The sequence below is a fragment of the Bombina bombina genome, chromosome 1 (genome assembly GCF_027579735.1).
Source record: "Bombina bombina isolate aBomBom1 chromosome 1, aBomBom1.pri, whole genome shotgun sequence".
NCBI lineage: Eukaryota > Metazoa > Chordata > Amphibia > Anura > Bombinatoridae > Bombina > Bombina bombina.
This window is the reverse complement of record NC_069499.1, coordinates 1,337,059,519-1,337,080,501: the sequence shown is the minus strand read 5'-3', so window position 1 is coordinate 1,337,080,501 and position 20,983 is coordinate 1,337,059,519. Positions and strand designations below refer to the sequence as shown.

The 20,983-nt window shown below is 40.6% G+C and overlaps 1 protein-coding gene across 1 annotated transcript in view; it reads left to right on the top strand.

Moving 5' to 3' along the window:
* The window catches only part of HYDIN (HYDIN axonemal central pair apparatus protein), a 595,027-nt gene that overhangs the window by 375,354 nt on the left and 198,690 nt on the right, over window positions 1-20,983 (top strand). Inside the window, 4 exon segments of the mRNA XM_053719498.1 lie at window positions 2,973-3,145; window positions 3,798-3,996; window positions 4,602-4,701; window positions 20,465-20,564. Of these exon segments, the coding sequence (XP_053575473.1) occupies window positions 2,973-3,145; window positions 3,798-3,996; window positions 4,602-4,701; window positions 20,465-20,564 (572 nt within the window).

The window sequence follows — 20,983 nt, the reverse complement described above, 5'->3', positions numbered from 1 at the left end:
GTTGTCTTTTTCAATCTGTTCTTTTGCTCTCAGCAAGTATTCCCTGTGTCATCCTGAGGATGGGGTGCGTGTTCTTGACTCAAGGTTTTTTGTCTGGGTCTGTTACACTTTTTTTTGTACTTCAGTGTTTCCAAGTTCGGACTATGTTAGGACTCCGTCTTCTGTTGTCTTTTGGTGCTGTTGCACAATGTTTGAGAGAAGTTTTCTCTGTTTCTATGCCGGTCCTATACCTCCGGTTTCCCCTGGGTCTAGCGTAGTCTCCCTTGTCTGTCAGGACCCATTTGGGCCCTTGTGAGCTGGGCTCGCTCTGGGGGGTTTTCCTATTATGGATCTTGTGACCTTTCGTTTTTTCCTTCGGTTCTTTCTGGCCCTCTCTCATTTGGGAGTTTAGGCTGGTGTTCCTTCTTTAGTGAGGGAGGGACCGACTGTTAGGCGATGGTGTCTCCTGGAGGCTGGAGGCTCAGTTGAGTCCGGCTAGGCTCTGGACTATCCTTGCGGGTCAGTGTCCTCTGGGCATTTCCTTTCAAAGTTTTCTCGGCTTCGGACGAAGCTGGGGTTTTTGTGGCAGTGGTTTCAGGCTTGATGCCCTTAGAATGGGCCGCGCTATTGTACCCTCCTGTCTTGGCATTCAGTGTCCTCTATAGCATGGGTATTGTTTTCCCAAAGCTGTGAAAGGTGCCAGAAGAATAAAATAAGGACGCCCCACATAAAAATTACGGGTGGGGAGCTGTGGGACTCCATTTAAGAAGAAAAACATAAAGTATGCTTACTGATAAAAAAAAAAATTTCTTCTGATGGAAAGAGTCAACCAGCTCCCCAACCCGTAATTTTTATGTGGGGCATCCTTATTTTATTCTTCTGGCACCTTTCACCCTGATATTTCTCTACTGTTCCTTGTTCCTCGGCAGAATGACTGGGGGATGAGGGGAGTGGGAGGAGTATTTAAGTGAAGGTAAAGTTACCTGTATGTCTAACTTTTATCAATTCTCTCTCTCAAAATAACATAAGTTTCATTCATCATTTTCTCTGAATGCTGCTTGAAATAAAGTTATCGCCGTCTGAAATATATATTTTTTGCTTTTCAAAATCATCCCGTTTTTTTTTTTCTTTGCATTTTATGATCACGTTCTCCCAAAAAACCTATTGAAAATTCTGGCCGTTAGGCGGCCATCTCCCTACGTCACCCGCCTCCTATTTAGACTGCGCATGCGCTAGTGTGTAATAGACGATCTTGATCTCTAAGCGCGCCCCCCGTTTCGCGCAGGCGAATAGATATGTTGTACCACCCACATTACATCACATTGGTTTTTTATTGACATTATTTGCAGCTGGGATCTGGTCACACAAAAAAATGATGCCGCTCAGCTCGAGCCGCGCAACATAGCACTGCAAGAATAAAGTCCTAGTTATTCCTCAATACTATGTGCAAACCGCAAATAACGCATGCACATTGGTTTGACAGATCGTAGAGTATCGCATGCGCATCAGTAATAGACACCCGGCGATTTGCGCATGGCGCAATACTTACGATAGTCGACATGTCACACAGCTTTGAAGATGCGTATACAGCGGGTAAGACCGCTCTATACGTAAGAGCCTTTAAAATCCGGAAATAGAGGTGGGGAGGAGTTTACATGAAAACGTTATGGATATTACTTTCATAAAAAAATATAGAAAAAGGTAAATTATATTCAAATAAACTTAGCGATCAACTTATTCTGATATTACTGAATGCATCAAGGTGTTCAAATCTTAAAAACTTTACCTTCACTTTAAGCCTTTAGCTGGGGTGTCTTTGCCTCCTCCTGGTGGCCAGGTTCTTATTTCCCAAAAGTAATGAATGTAGCTGTGGACTCTTTCCATCAGAAGAAAATAAAATTATTAGATAAGCATAATTAGTTTTTTCTTCATTCTCTTGGTTTCTTTATTTGAAAAAGCAGGAATGTAAGCTACGAGCTGGCCCATCTTTGGTTCAGCACCTGGGTACAGCTTGCTGATTGATGACTAAATGTACCCACCAATCACCAAGTGCTATCCAGTGTACTGAACCAAAAATGGGCCGGCTCGTAAGCTTACATTTCTGCTTTTTCGAATAACTATAACAAGAGAACAAAGAAAAATTGATAATAGGAGTAAATTAGAAAGTTGCTTAACATTGAATGCTCTAACTGAATCATGAAAGAAAAAAATTTGGATTCAGTATCCCTTTAACGTTACTGTAATTAAAAAATATAATGAATTTTCTTTCTACTATTAGAATTAAAAGTTGGTTTAGTTGTTTATTCTATGAAACATAGAATAATTATAATTAATAAAAAATATCTGAAAAACCATTGTCTTCCCTTTTGATAACTTTAAGAAAATAGAAAACTAACATTTTAAAGGGACAGTCTACAGTAGAATTTTTATTGTTTTAAAAGATAGATTACCCATTCCCCATTTTTGCATAACCAACAGAGTTATATTAATATACTTTTACCTTGTATCTAAGCATCTTCTGACAGTCCCTTGATCACATGACTTTTTATTTATTATCTATTGACTTGCATTTAGTACTGTGCTGTGCTAACTCTTAAATAACTCCTCGGGCGTTAGCACAATGTTATCTATATGTCTCACATGAACTGGCAGTCTCTTGTGAAAAGCTAATAAAAAACCTGTGATGAGAAACCTGTGATAAGAGGCTGTCTGTAGTCACTTAGAAACAGGCAGACATTTAGAGGTTGGAATGTTATAAAGTATATTAATAAATCAATGTTGGTTGTGCAAAGCTGGGTATTGGGTTGTAAAGGTGTTTTCTATCGTTTTAAACAATAACAATTTTAGTGTAGACTGTCCCTTTAAATATGTACTCTAAAGAGTGCTCTATGATATTCTTTCCCTATTTTACTCATTCAAATTCTTGGAACATTTTCCCCTTTGTGTTTGATTATGAAACATCAATGTTATTATTAACTCATACTTTTAAACAGGAACTTTGCATTTGGGCCTTCCCTACTTCTCCTGGATTGTTTGAGGATAACATTGTGTGTTGCACCAGGGACAACCCTGAACCAGCAATATTCCGTATCTGTTGCCGGGGTGTACGTCCAGAGCTGGAACTTGACCGCAAGCAAATTCATTTTGATAAAATACTGCTTCACCGGTAAGAACACAGAGAGATCAACAGAGTATTTAGAGTGTCTTTCAGATATGGCCAAGATTGTATGTTCCTTTATATTTGATGGGATTCAATCTGTTTAGTCCAGCATAAACTGTTCACTAGGGAAATAAAAGGAACCCTAGCAGGTCTATACCTTCCCACAAGGCACTGTACTAAGCAGTCTTCCTGATCTGCTATTCTTTGGTTGCGAAGAAATTGACTTAACGGTAAATATCATTATAGTTTAAGTTGCTTAACTTAGTCAGTATGGTAAGATGTCTCCACATAGTTTATTTTTCCAGTGATCAGAGACAGATACCAGGACAGCCTATGTTGAGTCTGGGCGTGGCCCTGAATATATTTCATGGAGTATGTTTATTTTGGTAATTCTTGTTCAGTTATTTGAATAATTGTAAGTTGTCTTTAGGCAAGACTTTTGTTATGAATTGTTGCTATTTAACAAGATTGTAAGTTCCCACAGGAACAGGGCCCTCAATTCCCCCTGTATTTGTTTGTTAAACTTTGTCTGGTGTCTTTTATATTGTATTGTACTGTACTTTTATCTCCGTACCCATGGACAGCGCTGCAGAATCTGTTGGCGCTTTATAAATAAAGAATAATAATAATAATAATAATAATAAATACTATCCTGCAGGAGAGACACAAAGACCATCTTTCTGAGAAACAGCACCCTTTTACCTGTAGCCTGGCGTGTAACAGGTCTGGAAAACCTTGGTGACGAATTTTCAGTTTCACAAGATCAGGGGATCATTGCTCCTCGTTCAGAATGTGGCCTTCAGCTTCACTTCAAAGCTGCCAAAGCCAGCAACATCAAGAAAAACATTCGTTTGGAGGTACTATAGATAAGAAATTAGGCTCATAGCAATCATACTGCTGGGATAACATCTGTATCAAATTTAATACTAAGGATTACATCTGCAATAGTCAAAGTTATTATATTTATTAATGTCACCTGTTTATAGACAGACCTAGGATTAAAAGTAAATGACTATAAATAAAATATGATGTCTTTTATTGGTACTACTAAATGGTGAAATAATTGTAATTATATATTTTATGTTTATGAATGCGTTAATTCTCAATAGGTTACACTTATGTTTTCTTCAACTAATGGTGACAGCCCTGTTGAATTTTGGCTTGCCTGGGATCAAGCCTTTGTTGGCAATTAAGTAACCAACAGCCACAATGCAAGAAAGAGATCTTCACCTGACTTTGAGTAATGTACAAGATTTGCAGCCAGCATAATAAGATATGCAATAAACATAGCATTTCTGTCAGAATATAGATTATTATATCATTTTATGACTATAGAATCATATGTAGCAAGGTCTTGTAAAATTACATGTTAACTCTTTGATGATAGAATACAGTGTCAACAATAGTTCAATAAATCAGTAGCAAGGCATATTTCTTTCTGAAAAATGTTATCTGTTTTCAGGTTTCTGATGTTGAAAATATCCTTGGAATTGTTCAGCTTGAAAATATTCAGATTACTGCTGAGGCATACGATGTGGCTTTGGATATCAGTTTTCCTAAAGGTAAGATTTCGCTGTGAATTCCTTTAGCTAAGCCCTAAGCACAGCAAAATCAAAATATAGAAAGTATTCCTTAAAAGGCTGAAAAAATAGATATACTAAACCAGAACATAATGGGCCAGATTTTCACTTGTGCGCAAACACTGCTCCAAGTAAACGCGGGTGGGTTAGCAAGCGTATAACAAGTTGAAAGTAATTCGATGTGCGTTACAGAATAAAAAATAAAATAACCCGACACCATGTTAGAACTAAAGCCCGAAGGGTAGTTATGAATATTTGACATTACAATGTTCTTCATATAGAAGAAAATGTTCTTTTTATTTTTAAATATATATTTCTTCTCCTATGGCATGGAGAGTCCACGATTTCATTCTAATTACTATTGGGATAATCAACTCCTGGCCCAGCAGGCAGGAAGCAGAGCTGTTTAAATACCACTTCCCTTACCCATAACCCCCCAGTCATTCTTTGCCTCTATCATCAGGAGGACGTGCAAAGATGTGCCTGAAGATAATTTAATGGGTTACTTTTCCCTCAAGCAAGGATTGAGGGTCAAGCTGTATCCATGTCAATCTCTTTAGTAAGAGTAAAGGTGGCTTTAGCAGTTAGAAGGCAGCAAAGTGGTCTGTGCTTTAATTCTAATACCACTGCTACCCCTTTATAGAAAACCAGGGTTGGTTACTCTGTTTTTTCCTTTTTCTACAGATCCCTGACATAGTGGAGTATCTGTCACACCTAAGAAGCTGTTTCCTGCCTGCTCAGCTGGATCCACAGGTAAGTTGCTTTTGCATTCTAGGTACTAGAAGGACAGCACTTTAGAGGTTAATTCCCTTAAGTGGATCAATAGTTGGGACATCATTTATCCTTTTATTCATGGATTTCATCTGGGCGTGCAGCTTGCAGGCACTTTCTTGTATGTGAAACTTATTTACAAGCATAAGGGGTTAATGATTTACCCTTTAAATTGAGGATCCTGAGACTGGCTAAGGAGCTGAATGAGGAGTTTTAAAAAATTTATGGTGGACTAAAAACCCTTATATAACTTCAAGGGAAAAAGGTTAAACTGTATTTGGTCCCTTATTTAGGGTAACAGATCGCCTCAGAAACGGTACGCTTTTATTCTCAGTAGTGCAGTTTCTTCCGTTTTCACAGTCATCTTGAAGGAGCAGAGCTTCGTTTCGCCCCGTGAGCTTAAGTTAGCGGGTTGGCATTTTGACGATCAGATCATCTGTGGGGAAGGAGAGGAATCTTTCTAATAAGTGCAAATAATCTTCTTTCCATTACTAGTGGCTCCTCCTGGTCTCATGTGCGGTATAAGACTCCTCAGTCAGACTGAGGTTATAGAGGTGTACCATTTTTCAAATTTAGTTTATTTTGAACAGACTAATAAACCTTTTTTGTTAAGTAATAACTTCTTCCGCAAATTAGTATATCGTTCTGGGGGAAGGGAGGTGGACTAAATTATTTTTATTGTGGGAATTCATTCTGTTGTTATGGACACAGAACAAGATTTACCTGTTACCTTTGAAAAATGTTTAGTTTGCTTGGAGGCTCAGATTGTTCTTGTTTCCTCATGCTTATCTAAGACATTAAGGTCTAGAGATAAATTAAACCTTTTGAGTTATATGTCTCTCAGGATATTGTTAGGATAGTAAACATGTATTATCTTTTTCCCACAAATGTCCCCAAGCCTTAGCTGTTTCACATGCAGTGCCCTGCGTTTCCTCTGAACATCCTCTTGGGGTGTTTATTTACCAGGGGATTTTTGCTGCCGTCAAGATAACTTCTGTGTTTCTGCAGCATTATCAGCTTTTCTCGTTGCTGGAACGCAGGAAGAGGAAATATAAAAATATTTCTCTCAGTAAGGGTTACTGACTCTGCTAAGGCTGGGTTAGGTCAGTCTCTCTCAGTTTATCTGATGATGATGATGATACCTTAGTGGCTTCTGAAGGGCAGATCTCAGACTCTGACTCTATAGTGGGAAAAATCTACAGAGTTCAGCGGAGGTTAATTTTAGATTTAAACCTGTAACACCTCTGGTTACTTTTGAAGGAGGTTCTTGCTACTTTGGAAGACTCCAACTCATCTGTCGTTGAGAAACCCTAAAAACGTCAAGTACACTAAACAAGGTTTTTCCAGTTCCAGACCGTATGTCGGAAATTATTGCTCAGGAATGGGATAAGCCAGGGTTTCCTTTTACCCCGTACCTTGTATTAATAAGATGTTTCCTGTTGCAGACATTCTATACGTGACCTCGTGGCGTACAGTGCCCAAGGTAGAGGGGAGCTATCTCTACGCTAGCAAGAGGAACTACTATTCCTATTGAGGATAGTTTTTCTTTCAAAAATTCCATGAATAAGAAGCTTGAGGCTTACTTAGGAAGATGTACCATTATCAGGGATTACAGTTGCAAGTATTGCTATGGTTTGGGAGCAACATCTTATTGTGCGATGCCTTGTCTGACCTGATTTCATAAGAGACCACTAAAGAGGAGATCCAATATTGGATCAAGGCAATTAAGTTGGCTAATACTTTTATCTGTGATGCCAACATGCAAGTGTTTAGTCTGGGAGCCAAGATTTCTAGCCTTGCAGTTTTAGGCTTGCAGAGCTCTATGGTTAAAAATCTATGGTCTGCTGATGTATCATCCAAATCCAAACTTCTGTCTTTACCTTTTAAGGTTTTAAGGGCAAGAGATTATTTGGTCCTGGTCTGGCTGAGATAATTTCAGAAATTACCGGTGGAATTAGAATAGACCTAAGGTTGTCCTAATTCTAATTTTCGTTCTTTTCATAACTTCAAGGGACAAAAGTCTTCCTCTTCTAAGCCGGAACCCAGAACCACAAGGAGGTCCAGTCAGTCTTGGAATAAGGGAAACACCGCCAAGAAGCAGCGATGTCCCAGATCCTTTGGCAGTGGAGATAGTATCACAAGGATACAGAATAGGATTCAAGTCTTGCCCCCCCGGGCAGATTTATACTCTCAAGGTTATCGGCAACCCAGGTAAAGAGAGAGGCCTTCTTAAAACTGCATAAAGGACCTATCTTCGCTGGGAGTGATTGTTCCACAGTTCCCAAAGAGGAACAGGGTCAAGGATTCTATTCAAATACTCTTTGTAGTGCCCAAAAAAAGAGGGAACTTGCCATCCCATCCTAGACCTAAAGTGTCTCAACAAATTATTATACTATCATTCCATTATTTCACTGGTTCAGTAGGGTCAGTTCATGATGACCATAGATCTGAAGGACGCGTATCTTCATGTTCCCATTCACAAGGGAACATCTCCCAGTTTCTAAAATTTTGCGTTTCTGGACAAACATTTCCAGTTTGTTGCCCTTCCTTTTAGCCTTGCTACGGCTCCTCCAATCTTTACAAATGGTTCTAGGGGCTCTTTTGGCGGTGGTCAGATCTTAGGGAATAGCGTGGCGCCTTGGACCTGGACGACATCTTGGTTCAAGCATCATCTTTTTCAGCCCGCAAATCTCATACAGAGATGTTGTTGTCTATTCTAACATTCCCACGGGTGGAAAGTGAATCTGGAAAAGAGTTCTCTAGTACCAGATATCAGGGTGTGTTTCTTGGGAACAATTATAGATTCTCTATCCATGAAAAATTCCATACTTCTTGCTTCTTGCCTTTTACTTCAGTCTTCTATCCGTCTATCAGTGGCTCAATGCATGTAGGTGATTGGCCTGATGGTTGCTTCCATGGACATCATTCCTTTTGCTCGGTTTCATCTGATACCTCTACAACTACTCAGTCAATGGAACGGAAACCACTCAGATCTCTCTGGATCCCTTACAAGAGACTTTCTCTCATGGTGGATTTCGCAGAATTATCTGTCTCGGTGGTACATGCTTCCTGAGACCTTCCTGAGACCTTCCTGGGTGATTGTGACCATGGACGCCAGCCTATTAGGCTGGGGAGCAGTTTGGGGCTCCTTAAAAGCCCAGGGCCTTTGGACTCGAGAGGAGTCTTCTCTTCCTATAAACATCTTGGAGTTGAGAGCAATCTTCAGTGTCTTGACAGCTTGGCCTCAACTAGCATTAGTCCGGTTTATCAGATTCCAATCAGACAACATCACCTCGGTGGCATACATCAACCACCAGGGAGGGACTTGGAGTTCATTAGCAATGAAGGCGGTGACCCGCATTCTACAGTGGATGGAATCTCACGATTGTCTCCTATTTGTCATCCACATTCCAGGGGTGGACAACTTGGAAGCGGATTTTCTGAGCAGGCAGACTTTTCATCCTGGGCAGTGGGCTCTCCATCCGGAGGTATTCTCAATGATAACCCTCCAGGTGTGGGGTTTCCGATCTGATGTTGTCGCGTCGAAACGCCAAGCTTCTAAAGTACGGTTCAAGATCACGAGATCCACAAGCCGCTCTGATAGATGCTCTGGCGATTCCTTGGAACTTCAGTCTAGCATACCTGTTTCCTCTGTTTGCTCTCCTTCCACGAGTCACTGCTTGTATCAAAGTTCTGCCTTGCCTCGCAGGATCTGGTTTGCGGATCTGGTGAAGATGTCATCTCTTCAGGTTACCTCTGAGGGAAGGGACCTTCTACTTCATGGTCCCAAATCTGGATTTCTGGAGCTGACTGCTTGGAGATTGAACGCCTAGTTTTGGCTAGACGTGGCTTTTCTGAGAAGGTCATTGATACCATGCTTCAGGTTTGTATAGCCTGTTACTCACAGGATTTACCATATAAGTATAGTGCAAATACCGAAAGTTGAAAGGTTTCTCTTGGAGCAGGATAAGGGTACCCGGAATTTGTTAGTTAGTACTCTGAAGGGTCAGATTTCTGCACTGCCTATTCTTTTGCACAAGCGTCTGGCAGATCTGCCAGATGTTCAATCTTTTGTTCAGGCCCTGGTCAAAATCAGGCCTGTGTTTAAACCTGTTGCTCCTCCTTGGAGCCTTAATCTTGTTCTTAAAGTTTTGCAACAGGCTCCGTTTGAGCCGATGCCTTCTGTTGATATTAAATTGTTATCTTGGAAGGTTTTGTTTCTTCTTGCTATTTCTTCTGCTCGCAGAGTTTCTGAGCTTTCAGCTCTGCAGTGTGATTCCCCTTATCTTATTTTTCATGCGGATAAGGCGATTCTTCGTACTAAGCTGGGATTTCTTCCTAAAATTTTACCTGCAAGCAACTTAAGATTTTCGGCAATCTTCTGCCCTGTTCGTTGTTTCTCTGGTAAGCGTAAGGGTCATAAGGCCCCTTTTACTACCCTTTCTCTCTGGTTGAGAAGTGTTATCCAGTTAGCTTATGAGACAGCTGGACAACAGCCTCTTGAGAGAATTACGGCTCATTCCACTAGGGCTGTCTCTTCTTCCTGGGTTTTCAAATATGAAGCATCTGTGGAGCAAATTTGCAAGGCGGTCACATGGTCCTCTTTGCATACCTTTTCCAAATTCTACAAATTTGATACTTTTACCTCGACTGAGGCTTCCTTTGGGAGAAAAGTTCTTCAAGCAGTGGTGCCTTCTGTTTAGGTCCGCTTATCTTGTTCTCCCTCCCTTTCATTCTGTGTCCTCTAGCTTGGGTATTGGTTCCCACTAGTAATTGGAATGAAATTGTAGACTCTCCATGCCATAGGAAAGGAAAAAAAATGTATGCTTACCTGATAAATTTCTTTCTTTCCAGGCATGGAGAGTCCACGACCCGCCCTTATTTATTTAAGACAGCAGTTTTTTTGTATAAACTTCAGGCACCTCTATACCCTTGTGTTACCTTCTTTTTCCATTTCCATTGGCCGAATGACTGGGGGTTATGGGTAAGGGAAGTGACACTTAACAGCTCTCCCTCCTCCTGCTGGCCTGGAGTTGAATATCCCACTAGTAATTGGAATACAATCGTGGACTCTCCATGCTCAGGTAAGCATAAATTTTGTTTTCTAAATGTATACAGTCATAGCCAAAAATATAGGCACCCCTGCATTTCTGTCAGATAATGCACCATTTTGCCCAGGAACCACGGCAAGGTCTCTTCCATCCTGGGTCCCTATCTACAGCCAAACAATGCATACTTTCAATCAAACTGGAAACCACACAAGGGTGCACAGGCCTTATGCATCTCCCTAGACACATACAAAATATGGAAATGGACTGCACTCTAAAACAGAAACGGATGCTCATCCCATGACCCTGCAAAATGTACAGCCCTGGGTGTTTAATAGCACTCAAAGCCAGCTGCACAGTCTCCAGAGACACCCAGGCAGTTAACCCCAGACAAGTCTGGGTGCAAAGCCCATAGGGAAAATTGTTGCAATTACAAATGTTTAGGCATTCTCATGTTTATTTCTTTTGTTTTTATTGGTATGACACAAAAAAGTGGAGAAAAAAAGGCCAAATCTGATAAATTTCACGCAAAACTCCAAAAATTGACTGGACAACATTATTGGCACCCTCAATTTAATATTTGGTAGCATACCCCTTGGAATAAATAACTGAAATCAATCACTTCCTGTAACCATCAATGAGTTTTTGGACCACTCTTCTTTCGCCAGCTACTCCAGGTCTCTCAGATTGGAAGGGTTCCTTTTCCCAACTGCTGTTTTGAGATCTCTCCACAGGTGCTCTATGGGATTGAGATCTGTACTCATTGCTGGCCAGTTCAGTATTCTCCAACGCTTTGTCTTAAACCATTTCTGGGTGCTTTTTGATGTGTGCTTTAGGTTATTGTCCTGCTATAAGACCCATGACCTCTGACGGAGACTTAACTTTCTGACACTGGGCCCTACATTGCACCACAGAATTCTTTGGTAGTCTTCAGATTTCATAATGCCATGCACACAGTCAAGACATCCAGTGCCTGAAGCAGCAAAATAAAACCCCAAAACATCAGTGAACCTCCACCATGTTTGACTGCAGGGAATCTTTTCTTTAAAAGCCTCATTTCTTTTTCTAAAAACAGTAGAATGATGGGCTTTACCAAAAAGCTGTAATTTTGTATTCTTTTCTTTTAAAGCCTCATTTCTTTTTTCTAAAAACAGTAGAATGATGGGCTTTACCAAAAAGCTGTAATTTTGTTATGTCTGTCCACAGCACATTCTCCCAAAAGGATTTTGGCTTCCTCAGGTATATTTTGGCAAACTCCAATCTGGCTTTTTTATGTTTCTGTGTCAGCAGTGGGGTCCTCCTGGGTCTCCTACCATATCGTCACTTTTCATTCAGATGGTGATGTTTAGTGCGAGCTGACACATTTGTACCCTGTGCCTGAAGGTCAGCTTGAATTTGTCTGCTAGTTGATTGAGGTTCTTTATCCCCGATTCGAACTATCCTTTGCAATCTAGTGATCTATTTTTCTCCACATCCAGGAAGATTAGCTACAGTGCCATGGGCTGTAAACTTCTTGACAATGTTGCGCACATTAAGATCTCTGGAGATGGACTTGTAACCTTGAGATTGTCTATGCTTTTGCACAATTTTTGTTCTCAAATCCTCCGACAATTCTTTGCTGCTCTTTCTCTTCTCCATCAGAAACGTTGAGTCAAATTTTCACCATTTTAACTGGTTGCCGGTGTGATTTCTTTCTTAAGACATGGTGTGTCCACAGAATCATCAATTACTGTTAGGAATATCACTCCTGGCCAGCAGGAGGAGGCAAAGAGCACCACAGCAAAGCTGTTAAGTATCACTTCCCTTCCTACAATCCCCAGTCATTCTCTTTGCCTTCAGTGCAAGGAGGAGGTAAAGTTTAGGTGTCTGTTTAAGAATTATTCTATCAAGATTTTTTTATTTTGGAAGCCTGAGAAGGTTTGCTCTGATCTTCCCTGACAATCTGGGTTTATCTGTACTCCACGTTAGTCCCTTCAGTAGGGCAGTGGTAGCTTTCAAGCAGTTAGGAACTTGTGGGGTGGGCCTCACTGCGTTTTCCTGACAAGTTTGCTGCCCTCAAACATAATGCCAGAGTAGGCCTACTCTGTCCCTTCTTCTATCCACAGGTTTCTGTGAGGAGTGGCTTCTTCTCATGCCAGGTGAACTGTCCTCCTGTCGGGCATTCAAGGGTGCAGGTAAGTGCCATTTTATTTCTTAAAGAAGACCCTGGCACTAAAGCTGATAAGCTGCACCTTATATGGGGCTGACAGTCAGGATTTATTTGACAGGATGCAGGACACTGTGTGGCGGTAGTAGGACATCAGAGTCCTTGGAGAGACCGTGTATGACTTTATAGAGTGTGTTCACTTTATTGGTGGCTCAGGTGATTAGACTGCTTATTCGTGCAGTCGTTAACTTTTTGGGGCTATTTTGTTCCATTTTTTTATGGCATTTGTGGTTCGTATACAAAGCCGGCTGTGACGTCACGAGGGGCGGAGCTTCCCTCTAGATGCAGCGCACACAGTTACGTGGCGCCTTTTTCCCTTATTGCAGAGATTAACGGCTTTGGTGGCCCTTTCCCTCACTCAGGAGCTGTTCCGTTGTGCTTCCACTTCACTCCGTGTCAGAGAGGAACAGGTAGGCACCTCAGCTTAGCTCTGAGGTGTAGAGGGTGCCAGAGAGGTTCTTATGAATTGTAAAGTTTTTTTCTGTGGGTGTTAAAAAATTGACCATAAGACTAGCATATGGATTACGGACAAGGGAAAGACCTTGTTAGCTGGTATACTGCTTTTCCCGCTAATATTACCATATAATATAATACCAGTTAAAGGGACAGTAACCAAAATTATTATTTTTTTTTTTAAAGATTATTTATTTGCAAGATGAACATAGAGTCTATGCCTGCTATAGAGTGCAAACTGTTTGAATTCCCAAGTTGAACCCCCTTTGCCTTTTTGTAGTTCTTGTATTGAAAGAACTCTGATGTACAAAGACAGATTGTTTGTTTCTGACCCACCATTCTCTCAGGTTGATACTGTTCAGACAATGCCACAGTCTCTTCCTCAAGCACCCCAACCCATATTAACGTCACATGCAGTGATGGAGTGTATTTGAAGGCCGAAATTGCTGTCCAGGTATCCTCGGCGGTATGCTCGGCGCTAGCTGCCATCCCCATGCTGCAGGGGAAACGTAAGAGGAAAATTAAAGAATCAGATAGTAAGGTATCAGATCCTGTACAGGTTATCCAAGTTGCTCTTTCCCATAAGTCAGAAGACGAGGATACTTCGGTAGCCTCTGAGGGTGAAATCTCAGATTCGGATAGTGTAATTCCTTCTTCTGATGCTGAAGTGGTTTCCTTCAGATTTAAGCTTGAACATCTTTGTGTTTTATTAAAGGAGTTTTTGGCTACTTTGGACGACTCTGATGCTCTTGTCGTTGTCAACCCTAAGAAATCTAACAAATTAAATAGATACTTTGATGTTCCCTCCCCAGGGGGTGTTTCCAAAGCCAGACCAAGCTACGGAAAATATTGCCCAGGAATGGGAGAGACCAGGAATTCCCTTTTCTCCCTCTCCAGTCTTTAGGAAGATGTTCCTGGTGGCTGATTCTATTAAGGAGTTGTGGCAAACGGTCTCCAAGGTGGAAGGGGCAATTTCTACACTGGTCAAGAGGACTACTATTCCTGTTGAGGATAGTTGCGCTTTCATGGATAAGAAGCTGGAGGATTTCTTAAAGAAGATGTATATTCACCAGGGTTTACAATGGCAGCTGGCAGTGTGTATTGCTACAGTAACAAGTTCTGCAGCCTATTGGTTTGACGCTTTGTCCAGGTTGAGACTCCTTTGGCGTTGGAGAAGATACAGGACAGGATAAAGGCCCTCAGGTTGGCAAATTCCTTTATCACTGCTGCCTCCTTGCAGGGGATTAAATTGGGAGCCAAGATATCCGGCTTTACAATTTTAGCGCATAGGGCGCTATGGCTGAAATCTTGGTCAGCTGATGTTTCTTCCAAATCTAAGCTTTTGGCGATTCCTTACAAGGGAAAGACCTTGTTTGGACCAGGATTGGCAGAAATTATTTCCGATATCACAGGTGGTAAGGGATCCTTTCTGCCTCAAGACAAGAAGAACAAATCAAAAGGACGTCAGAGTAATTTTCGTTCCTTTTCGAAATTTCAGAGGTAAGTCTTTCTCCTCCTCTACCAAACAGGAGCAGTTCAAGCCTGCAAGAAAGCCCAGTCAGTCTTGGAACAAAGGGAAGCAATCTAAGAAACCTGCAGCTGAATCTAAGTCAGCATGAAGGGTGGGCCCCCGATCCGGAATCCGATCAAGTGGGGGGCAGACTCTCTCAATTCTCTCAAGCTTGGGAACGAGATGTCCCAGACCCATGGGCCGTGGACATAGTATCCCAGGGTTACAAGTTAAATTACAAGACCTTTCCTCCCAGATTTCATCTCTGTAGACCAGATAAAAAGAGAGGCATTCTTGAAATGTGTACGGATCTTTCCCTCTTGGTAGTGATAGTTCTAGTCCCAATACAGGAACAAGGTCTCGGGTTCTACTCCAACCTGTGCGTGGTGCCAAAAAAAGAGGGAACTTTCAGGCCTATTCTAGATCTAAAGTTTCTCAACAAATTTCTCAGAGTGCCGTCCTTCAAGATGGAGACTATCCGTTCCATTCTTCCTCTGGTTCAAGAAGGTCAATTCATGACAACCATAGACCTGAAGGATGCGTATCTGCATGTTCCCATTCACAGGGATCATCACAGGTTTCTGAGATTCGCTTTTCTGGACAAACACTTTCAATTTGTAGCTCTTCCATTTGTCCTCGCCACAGCTCTCAGGATTTTCTCAAAGGCAGTAATTCGTTCCCGGGGAATTGCTGTGGCACCTTATCTGGACGACATTCTGGTTCAGGCACCATCTTTTCAACTAGCAGAATCTCATACAGAGATCTTATTGTCTTTTCTTTATTCCCACTGATTGAAGGGGAATTTGGAAAAGAGTTATCTTGTTCCGGCGACAAGAGTGGTCTTCTTAGGGACCATTATAGACTCCCTATCAATGAAAATATTTCTGACGGAGTTCAAAAGAGCCAAGATCCTTTCCTCTTACCTATCTCTACAGTCGACTGTACGACCATCAGTGGCCCAATGTATGGAGGTAATTGGTTTAATGGTAGCTTCCATGGACATAGTTCCCTTTGCACGATTTCATTTGAGAGCCCTACAGCTATGCATGCTCGGTCAATGGAATGGGTATTATGCAGACCCGTTTCAGAGAATAGTTCTGGATCAATCAACAAGAGACTCTCTGCCGTGGTGGCTGTCTCAAGAGAATCTGTCCCGGGGACATGCTTTCGGAGACCCTCATGAGTAATTGTGACCACGGACGCCAGCCTGATGGGTTGGGGAGCAGTCTGGGACTCGTTGAAGGCGCAGGGACTTTGGTCTCAGGAGGAATCTGCTCTCCCCATAAACATATTGAAGTTGAGAGCGATCTTCAATGCCTTGATGTCTTGGCCTCAACTGACTTTGGTCCGGTTTATCAGGTTCCAGTTGGACAACATAACCTCAGTGGCTTACATCAACCACCAGGGGGGAATTCGGAGTTCCTTAGCCATGAAGGAGGTGACGCGAATCATTCAGTGGGCTGAGGCTAACAATTGCTATCTTTCTGCCATCCACATCCCAGGAATGGACAATTCGGAAGTGGATTTCCTGAGCAGACAGACTTTCCATCCCGGGGAGTGGGAACTCCATCCGGAAGTGTTCTCCAGGTTAACAACCAAATGGGGGTTACCAGAATTGGATCTGATGGCGTCTTGTCAGAACGCCAAGCTCCCAAAGTACGGTTCAAGGTCGAGAGATCCTCAGGCCTTTCTGATAGATGCTCTGGCAGTTCCTTGGAACTTCAGGTTGGCATATCTGTTTCCTCTGTTTGCTCTCCTTCCACGAGTCATTGCTCGAATCAAGCAGGAGAGAATGTCAGTGATTCTAATACCTCCTGCATGGCTTCGCAGGATCTGGTATGCAGATCTAGTAGAAATGTATGCAGATCTAGTAGAAATGTCGTCTCTACCTACGTGGAGACTTCCTCTGAGACTTCCTCTTCATCCACATCTCGTTTCTCTGAAGCTAACTGCTTTGAGATTGAACGCTTGATTTTAGCTAAGCGTGATTTTTCCGAGACAGTCATTGAGACCATGATTCAGGCTAGTTAGCCTGTCACTAGAAAAAATTAATATAAGATATGGCGTAAATATCTTTACTGTTGTGAGTCTAGGGGATATTCTTGGAGTAGGGTCAGGATCCCAAGAATTTTGTTGTTTCTCCAGGACGGCCCGGAGAAGGGTTTGTCTGTCAGTACCCGGAAGGGTCAGATCTCGGCACTATCTATTTTGCTACACCAGTGTCTGGCAGATGTGCCAGATGTGCAATCTTTTTGTCAGGCCTTGGTCAGAATCAGGCCTGTGTTTAAATCTGTTGCTCCACCTTGGAGCCTTAACTTTGTTCCGTTTGAGCCAATGCATTCCATAGATATTAAGTTATTATCTTGGAAGGCTTTGTTTCTGTCTGCTATCTCTTCTGCTTGGAGGGTTTCTGAACTCTCAGCTTTGCAGTGTGAATCTCCTTATCTCATATTTCATGCAGATAAGGCAGTTCTTCGTACCAAGTTTGGTTTTCTTCCTAAGGTTGTTTCGGACAGAAATAATTATCAGGAACTTGTTAATCCTTCTTCTCATAAGGAACGTTTGTTACACAACCTTGATGTTGTGCGGGCTCTTAAGTTTTATTTGCAGGCGACTAAGGATTTTCGCCAGCCTTCAGCATTTTTTTTTGTGTTTTTCTGGGAAACGCAAGGGTCAGAAAGCTACTATTACTTCTCTGTCTCTTTGGTTGAGAAGTATTATTCGTTTGGTATATGAGACTGCTGGACATCAGCCCCCTGAGAGAATCACAGCTCATTCCACTAGGGCTGTTCCTTCTTCTTGGGCTTTCAAGAATGAGGCCTCTGTAGAACAGATTTGCAAGGTGGCGACTTGGTCTTCTTTGCACACTTTTTTGAAATTTTATAAATTTTATGCTTTTGCCTCGGTTGAATCTTCTTTTGTGAGAAAGGTACTTCAAGCGGTGGTGCCTTCTGTTTAGGTTACCTGTCTTGTCCCTCCCTAATCATCCATGTCCTCTAGCTTGGGTATTGATTCCCAACAGTAATTGATGATACTGTGTCTTAAGAAAGAAAATAAAATTTATGCTTACCTAATAAATGTATTTATTTCTAGACACGGTGAGTCCACGGCCCACCCCTTTTTTTCAGACAGCTTTTTGTCTAAACCTCAGGCACCTCTACACCTTGTGTTATTTCCTTTCTCTCCTTTTCCTTCGGTCGAATGACTGGGGATTGTGGGAAGGGAAGTGATACTTAAAGGAATACGAAACCCAATTTTTTTTTTCATGATTTAGAAAGAGCATACCATTTTAAACAACTTTCTAATTTACTTATATTATCTAATTTGCTTAATTCTCTTGATATACTTTGCTGAAAAGCATATCTAGATAGGCTCAGTAGCTGCTGATTAGTTGATGCACATAGATGCCTCGTGTGATTGGCTCACACATGTGCATTACTATTTCTTCAACAAAGGATATCTACTGAATGAAGCAAATTAGATAATACAAGTAAATTGGAATGTTGTTTAAAATTGAATTCTGTACTTGAATCATGAAAGAAAATTTTTGGGTTTAGTGTACCTTTAACATCTTTGCTGTTGTGCTCTTTGCCTCCTCCTGCTGGCCAGGAGTGATATTCCCAACAGTAATTGATGATTCCGTGGACTCACCGTGTCTAGAAATAAATAAATTTATCAGGTAAGCATAAATTTTGTTTTCTATATTGTCAGCACCTGTTAATTGATACAGGTGAGTTTAATTACAAATTACAGGAGTATCACAAACTTGGAATGCAATTATTTCTTACAATTTTGAGAAGGTGCCAATAATTTTGTCCAGTCCAATTTTGGAGTTTTGCGTGGAATGTGTCAGATTTGGCCTTTTTTCTCCACTTCTTTTGTGTCATACCAATAAAAACAAAAGAAATAAACATGAGAATGCCTAAATATTTGTAATTACAACAATTTTCTGGGCGAAGTGGTGCATTATCTGACAGGGGTGCCAATATTTTTGGCCATGACTGTATCTTATGATTTTTTTGAAAAATATATATCAATACCTATATATCTAAGTGAATATATAGGTATACATATATATACAGTTATATATAAATATATATCTACAAATACAAATAACATTTTCTTCCAAGGCAAGAACATTGGAATGTTAAAAATTTACAGTAAAAACGCATGCAAACACATTATTTAAGTAAAAAGGGCTCAAAAGTGTATATATGTATATGCATGTGTTTATATGTATGCATACCCATAGACATATTTATATATATATATATATATATATATACATTATAGACCTTTCCAGTCTGCATAATCAACAAATGTAAGATAACAAGACAATGCAATAGCACTTAGTCTGAACTTCAAATGAATTGTAGATTTTTTTTCTGACAATTCTAAAAGTTTTCTATTTCCACTCCCCCTGTACCATGTGACAGCCGTCAGCCAATCACAAATGCATATACGCGTATTCTGTGAATTCTTGCACATGCTCAGTAGGAGCTGGTGATTCAAAAAGTTTAAATATAAAAAGACTGGGCACTTTTTTAATGGAAGTAAATTGGAAAGTTGTTTAAAATTGCATGCTCTATCTGAATAATGAAAGTTTAATTTTGACTTGAGTGTCCCTTTAATGTACTTATGTTGCTCTTTGTGCATCTTTTTTCTTTACTGCTTACACTTTACGCTAGGTCTTCACTTGCGCTAACCTGAAATTTGTTTTTGCTCCATGTTAGAGCGGTTGCGATATTGCTTTTTGCGACGTGCGCTAACTTTAGCGCGACTCTTGTAATCTAGCTCTATATCTGTTAAAGATTTATAATGGAATGTGTAATATTAAATGTATAGCATCTAATGTGATGCACAGTGTTCTGTATTATAAAGTGCATCATGGTCACATTCTCAGTGAGTAGCATGTGGTGTGTAGCATATAATGTCCTGGTCTTAAAATCACTGAGTGCTTGGAATTTATTATGCTGTGTCAGTCCTATTAACTAATGGGATGTGGACATGTGACAACATTTTGGCAGAAATGTAAGACTTGGCTTCTGTCTGCCTCTAGGCATTTAAAGGCAAAATTTAATTTGACCAGAATCACAGTAATGGTCAACAGAACTTCCTGCAAATCAATCCTTGACAATTTGTATTGGCAATTTAGATGCCCTCACAACCCCTCCCCATGTTATACTCTTTGGTATAACTTAGATCATGTGTGCTACAACTAATGGTTTATTGGTTTTAACACAAACGCAAACTGCCACTTCACTCGAAATCTAGCCCATACTTGGCTCCAGATTATTAGGCCATAAATGTACGATGTTGTAACTAAAGCTGCTCTTCCGTAGTTCATCATAGACCAGTTCTTAAATAAGAAGGCTATAAAGTTGTCCTTCAGCTAAGAGGAAATAGTTTGTCATTCTTCCACCAACATTACACTTATCATCCCATATTTGTATTGCCTGGTCTTCTCCCAATTCTGCATATATGTTGATTATAGTGTGTTCAGCTGCCAATTTGCTATCACTGCTCATAGACCCCCTAAGTAGCATGCTCAGGCATATATCCATCTGTACCATTGTGTTCCATAATCATTTCTGAATGTAGATACCTAGAGAAAGGGGTCATTTATAATACAAGTAAATTGTTTGGTTTTTTTAATTGTACACTCTGCATGAATTATAAACATGGAATGTTGACTTCCATGTTTCATGAGATCCAATCATCTGGTGTAGGTAGAATCAATCTGTTCTCTCTCTGCAGGTACAGACGGTGGGCTGGATTTTGGGGTGGTGAAGGTGCTTGAAGAAGCTAAACACACAATATCTCTAAAGAACAAAGGCAAATATGAGATTGGCTTCAGGTATTGCTTTTCTAAAATAAAATATAGCATACATGTCAAGGAAAGGAGACTTCAGTTATACTTTCTGTATTGCTTTATTTAGCTTTGTCAATTGCATTTTGTACGTTATTGTTTATTTTGTGTCTAAAGGATGTATCTAGTATGTTTTTCCTTAATCACTACAGGTTGTTTTAAAAGGGCATAAAAGTACAAAAAAGAAATGGTGTTATAGCATTTTATTATTGCACTATTTCCTGCAAAAAGGACTCTGGGCTATTGAGATTCTATTAGAATGCTCGCCCGTCCTTTAAAGGGACATGAAACCCAAAAATTTTCTTTCATGATTTAGATAGAGAATACCATTTTAAACAACTTTCTAATTTACTTCTATTATCTAATTTGTTTCATTTTCTTTGTATCATTTGTTGAAGGAGCAGCAA